The sequence below is a fragment of the Heterocephalus glaber genome, unplaced genomic scaffold (genome assembly GCF_053883595.1).
Source record: "Heterocephalus glaber isolate CG9 unplaced genomic scaffold, H.glaber_assembly_v1.0 deba00001498, whole genome shotgun sequence".
Taxonomy (NCBI): domain Eukaryota; kingdom Metazoa; phylum Chordata; class Mammalia; order Rodentia; family Bathyergidae; genus Heterocephalus; species Heterocephalus glaber.
Genome location: NW_028258321.1, coordinates 7096526 through 7102250, shown reverse-complemented (window position 1 = coordinate 7102250; position 5725 = coordinate 7096526). Strand labels below are relative to the sequence as shown.

At 65.4% G+C, this 5725-nt stretch overlaps 1 protein-coding gene across 4 annotated transcripts; it reads left to right on the top strand.

Annotated features, from left to right (window-relative positions):
* The first annotated feature begins 1286 nt into the window (after positions 1-1286).
* Kazald1 (Kazal type serine peptidase inhibitor domain 1) lies at positions 1287-4621 on the top strand. 4 transcript variants are annotated; one of them, XM_021245595.2, is made up of 5 exons: positions 1290-1428; positions 1768-2302; positions 3330-3490; positions 3571-3718; positions 3815-4621. In XM_021245595.2, the coding sequence occupies exons 2-5, from the start codon at positions 1774-1776 to the stop codon at positions 3907-3909; spliced, it is 933 nt and encodes a 310-aa protein (XP_021101254.1). In that variant the 5' UTR covers positions 1290-1428; positions 1768-1773; the 3' UTR covers positions 3910-4621. The 4 variants fall into 4 exon arrangements, with proteins under 4 accessions (XP_087041949.1, XP_087041951.1, XP_087041950.1 ...); XM_087185823.1 differs by having other exon boundaries at positions 1287-2302; XM_087185825.1 differs by having other exon boundaries at positions 1287-2302; positions 3783-4621.
* Positions 4622-5725: the final 1104 nt, after the last annotated feature.

Here is a 5725-nt window from a genome sequence, read left to right as displayed (position 1 = left end):
ATCCCTCGCAGGTGTAGTCAACATCTTTAATGCTTCCTGAACAGACGGTCGGGCTCGTCTCCAGCCGCAAACCCACCAGAGGGCGCTCATTCCTTGTCGGTCTAGTCTTCAGCAGCGACAGAAAATCCAAGTTACGCTTCATTTTAACTCTCACGAAGTCTTCCACGTTTGATGCACAAATTCTTGCCGAGGATCGCCTGTGCCGCGGGTCGCGGAGCTGGGCTCATTCCCGCAGCCGTGAGTCAGGCACGTTCCTTCTCCCACGGCCGGAGACGGTGAAGACCGAAAAGCTGTGCGGCGGCGGGAGGAGCGTTCCCCGGTGCGGGGCCTGCTGTTTCAGGACGGGCTCCGAGCCTCGGCAGCCCGCGCAACTCCCTGAGATCCAGGGCTGCCTCTGCCACCGGGCGGCGGACTCGGCCTCCAGGCGCTCGTCGCCCGAGCTGGGCCCCGTGGGCGCTGTCGGCCCGCGCCGCCCCCACCCGCTCCCGCCCGGCCGCCAGGTTTCCGGCAGCTCCGGACTGCGCGTCGCCCCACAACCAGCGTAACCCCAGGCCCAGCCCCTCTCGGGTTTAAAACCCGCGGCTTTTACTGTTCGGCAGGCGTAGGGGTCTCGTGCGGACTCTCGCGAGAGTCCCGAGCCCTCGCGAGAGGTTTGCTTTTGGTCCTTCCGGAATTGGAGACCCGTGTGGGTCAGGGTGGTCGCCCCTCGCCCACCTTCGGGGACCCCCGCAGGGAGTCGCGTCCGCACAGCTCAGCCCCAAGGGAAAGACGTGGCTAGGTTCTAGGGCCGGGCTCCCGGGCCCAGCCTGACAGCACCTCCCCACCGGCTGCCGCGGGGCGGGGCCGGCGGCTAGGGATCCCCGGCGCGCTGTCGCTCCGTCCCCGCCCGCAGTGCCACGGTGGCGCGGGGCGCAGCCCGGCCCGGGACGCGCCCAGCTGCCCGATCGCCCGCGGCCGCCGCACCTGTCGGCCTGGGGAGGCCGGCGGCCGCGCCCTGGGAGAAGCTGGGTGCGGGTGGCCCGGGGCGGCCCGGACTGTGGGGATCCTGGCGTCCCGCAGCGCCCGGGCAGCGGCGCACACTGGGCGGCCCCAGAGCTCCTCCGCCCCTCCGTGGGGGACGGGCCCGTCCAGGCCCCCAGCTCTCCCACCCGGCCCCGGTCCGCACACCTCCTCCCCCAGCTCTGGTGTTCGGTTACGGCCCCTCTGCGCCAGCCCAGAAGGAAAGGGCCGGGGAAGGTCCCTGGAGGCTGCATGAAGTGGCGGCTCGGAGCCAGGGGAAGGGGGACACGACGTCGGGGCGGGAGAGGGCGGTGGAACTGCCTCTGAGCCTACGTCCGCGGTCTCTTAGGTCCCCTGGCAGCGGCGGAGGTGCCCGGCCCAGCCGGCGGCGCCCTCTGCTCGCTTCCCAACTCGCCAGCCCTTTCCTCGGTGAGTCCCGGGCCCTGGGCCACACGCAGGGCCGCTCCACCCCCACCTGGTCCTTTCACACCCTCTTATCCTGGTGCTATCCGCTTCCGTCCAGCTCCGGACCCAGGAGCACCTGGGCCGGGTAGCATGTGAGCGTGTGCTTGAGTGTGGGAGGGCGAGCCCGGAGCCTTGGTCCCCCACCCCCTCTGAACAGCCTGACCCATTGCCGACCCGGGGAGCCCCCAGGGCTCCGAGGTGGCAGGGGCGGGGGCAGTGCCGGGTCTGATGTGGTGCCCGGGGTGAGGTCCGTCTGTGCAGATCTTGTTTCTGACTCCTCTGCCCGGCTTCCCTCCCTGGCAGGGCGTGATGCCCCGGGTGCACGCAGGGCTCGCCGCTACCCGTGCCGGGGGGGCCTCCGCGCTGCCCCTGCTGCTGCTTCTGGTGGGCCTGTGGCCGGCGCCCCTGGCCCGCGCCCGGCCGCCCCCGGGTCCCGACCCCCTGCGGCGCGGGTGGCAGCGGCTGCTGGCGGAGGGCGAGGCCTGCGGCCCCTGTCGGCCGGGAGAGTGCGCCACGCCTCGGGGCTGCCGGGCGGGCCGGGTGCGCGACGCTTGCGGCTGCTGCTGGGAGTGCGCCAACCTCGAGGGCCAGCTCTGCGACCTGGACCCTGGCGCCCACTTCTACGGGCGCTGCGGCGAGCAGCTGGAGTGCCGGCTGGACGCGGGCGACGCGCTGAGCCGCGGGGAGGTGCCGGAGCCGCGGTGCGTCTGCCGCACCCAGCGCCCGCTCTGCGGGTCGGATGGCCGCACCTACGCCCAGATCTGCCGCCTGCGAGAGGCGGCCCGAGCGCGGCCCGACGCCAATCTCACCGCGGCGCACCCGGGGCCCTGCGAGTCGGGTATGCGCGGCCCGCGGCTCCCCCCTCGGGATAAGGGCTCCCAAACCCCGACAGTGACTGTCTCTGGCTAGCAGAGCGAGGAAAGAGGAGGGCTGGGGGACCCGCTCCCCGTCCCCTAGGCGCGGCGCCGAGCTCGGTCCACAGGTTCTGCGCAGAGCCGCCGATCCACCGATCCACCAACGGCTGGCTCACAATGGAAAGACCCCGCAGTTGTTGCCCGGCTGCTGGAGCCCAGGCAGCGGGAAGACTTGCTGAGAGATCGGGTTTCATTTGGGCAGAATCTTAGAGCAGTCTGTTAACGCAGGAGCTCTCCTCTCTGCTGCGTTTGGGAATTACGGAAAAGGGGTGCAGCATTTTCACTTCCCTGCCCCCATCCCTGAAGAACAGGGTCCATTTCAGCCTCAGGTTTTCTTTGGCAACTTATATGGCTTCCTTTCTGAGCCCCTCCTCTGGGCCTGGCTTGGCTGGGGCTGCTGGGGAGACAAACGTGCCAGCTGGGCCCCAGCAATTTCTCCAGTCCTCCAGGCTTCCGGCTGGTGCCTGGTTTCAGGTTCTCTTCGTGGCCCTGTGTCTAGCCTCCCTCTGCTTGCTGACAGGCTGAGTGGAGATGGAGGGGGCTCTGCAGGCCTCGGGGAACTAGGCCAGGGGGAGAAAGGGAGGAAGGGGCAGGAGGTATTGGCTACTAGCACAACAGAAAAGGGCCCGGGAGGGTGGAATGAGGATCGGAGGGCAGTCGGGGACAGGGTGTCGTCAAGCTCAGGTGTGGCGCCGTGTGCTTGTGTGCACACGTTTGCATGTGCCCTGAGTGTACATGTGTGCATGCGCATCCCTGTACCTCGTCTGTGCCCCCGTGTGTACCCTACAGCTGCGTTTATGTGTCTGTGCTCGTGCCATGTTTTGTCTGTGGGTGTGTATTCCCCTCGGCACAGCACAGAATGTGTTCACACGAGCTTCTGCACAGTCATCCCTCAGCTGCCCCTTGGGGCTGGCTGCACCATCCTGTTCTCAGGCCTCTCCCCTTCCCCAGAGCCCCAGATCCTGTCGCAGCCCCACGATGTTTGGCATGTGACAGGGCAGGATGTGATGTTCGGCTGTGAAGTGTTTGCCTATCCCATGGCCTCCATTGAGTGGAGGAAGGATGGCTTAGATATCCAGCTGCCAGGGGACGACCCCCACATCTCTGTGCAGGTAGGGGCAGGGGACAGAAGTTTCCTGTGGGGCAGCCCTAGGGCCCCCAGAGTTACGTTGCTGACTGCATCTTGCTTCAGTTTAGGGGTGGACCCCAGAGATTTGAGGTGACCAGCTGGCTGCAGATCCAGGCTGTGCGACCCAGTGATGAGGGGGCCTACCGCTGCCTCGCCCAAAACGCCCTGGGCCAGGTTGAGGCCCTCGCCGCCCTGACAGTACTCACGCCAGGTAAGGCGGGCCCTGGGGGCTGGGAGCCCTGGTGAGTGTTTAACACACAAGCATAGGCCTCCAGACTTCTCTCTCCTGTGCCCATGGTGTTTGCAGAACAGCTGAACTCCACAGGCACACCCCAGCAGCCATCACTGGACCTAGCACCTGAGGAGGAGGCTGGAAGTGAAGAGGGCGAAGATTACTACTAGGTCCAGAGCTCTGGCCCTCGGTGGGGAAGAGTGGGCATAGTGTTCGTCCCTGCTCTTTTTTTTTTTTTTTTTTTGGTACCAGGGATTGAACTCTGGTCCTTGTGCTTGCGAGGCAGGCAATGGAACCACTGGGCTAAATCCCCAGCCCTTGTCCCTGCTCTTGAGAAGACCTGGGAAAGACCTGCAAAGGGCAAGCATGGGTTGTTTTGATGCTCCTAGCAGGGCTGTCGGTCGTGGTGGGGGGGAGAGGGGCAGACACAAGGGGTGCACAGGCGGCTGTGCAGAAGACTCTGGCTCTGAAGGCCTCCAGCATGGCGGCCAGCTGGTCCTGGTGGAGGCTGGCCCCACGTCCACAAAGGGGGGGACACCAGGATGCCCTTTCTCTTCAGCAGCCCTTCCTCCAGCCCTGCTCAGCCAGTGTCTTCTAACTGCCAGACCCTGCTGCTCCTGTGATCTTCCGGGTACCCAGCCTTTGCCAAGCCTCAATTTACCCCTCCTCAAAACTCATCTTCCAGTTTTCCTCTCACCGCAGGCCTGCTTGCACTTGCAAACTGCAATCCTTTGTGCTGTTCATCTCCTCTATAAGAGAGTACAGCAGAGTAGTTTGGTTCAGTGCAGTAAGGGAGTGGGCTTGCTCCTATCTTATACCGCTGTGTAGTGGACTGAACATGACACGAGGCACAGTGGGCACCAATAAAGATTAACAAGCTGAGCACACGCTGCAGACAGTTCTTGCAGGCGGCGTGTGAAGACTGACGCCCCAGAGGCCTCGCGCGGGACTCCTGCTCTGGACAGGACGAGCCGATGCTTGGAGGAGTGGCAGAGATGGAAGTCCCAGGCCCCTGTTCAGTGTACCGTCTCCTCTCCAGGCAGAGTAGGAGCCTGTTCCGTCCACCCGGGCTGAGCCCTGTCCAGTCTGACCCTGGTTCCCCAGCTCTCTGTTCACATTCTCCTTAAAAGACCAGTGGCACCGAGGAGACTACTGGGTGACTGAAGGGGACAGTAAAAGCGTAAATTAGGGGCCAAGCCACTGTCGGCCGCCCGTGGCCTCCCACGCGCCTGGGCCCCGCCCGGGCTGGCGCCACAGTGGGAGGGACTGGGGCTCCGAGTCTGAGTTTGTCCTCTGGGAACTGGCGACGTGGTCGAAACCCTGACCTCGGGCGCGGGCGCGGCCGCCCCTCTGCATCCGAGCGCAGCTCCCGCCTCGCCTGCCCTCGGGCCAGCCCGGGACGCTTCTGCTTGCTGACCCGGACTGGAGCCCCGGCGGCCAAGGCCAGGCCAGCGGCTCGTACTTGGAGCGAATACCAAGGCGACCTCGGGAACAAGGGTTGGGGTTGGCGGTGGGTTCCTGTTGGAGCCAAGGGACGACAGCTTTGTGCAGAGAGCGGACCCGGGTCTGGGGGGCCCGACCGGGCGACTGCGTCCAGCACGGAGCCTAGGCTCACCGCCCAGGCCGGGGCACCGAGAGGGTGCCTGGAGTCCCTGGAATCCGTTCTCCTCGGTCGCGTTTGCAGTTTGCAGGTCTTTCCTAAGCAACCTCCTCGAGGCCTCAGTTTCCCCCTCCGCCACCCCGCTGGCTGGGCTCCGCAGCTTGGAACGGGAGGGGCCCCTGCTGGCCCGCACCCCGCCTCCGCTGCAGCGGGCCGGCTTTAATAATGTCGCTGGAAAGTGACACGCGATTTATTATTAAAGTAATGCGGGCGCAGGGACGGGAAAGGTTTAATAAACGCGCCGAGATGCCGAGGATTATTCACCGCAAATAAATGAGAGCGCGGGCGGCGTTTTAATAAATAATTTCCCGCTGCTCCCTGGGGGG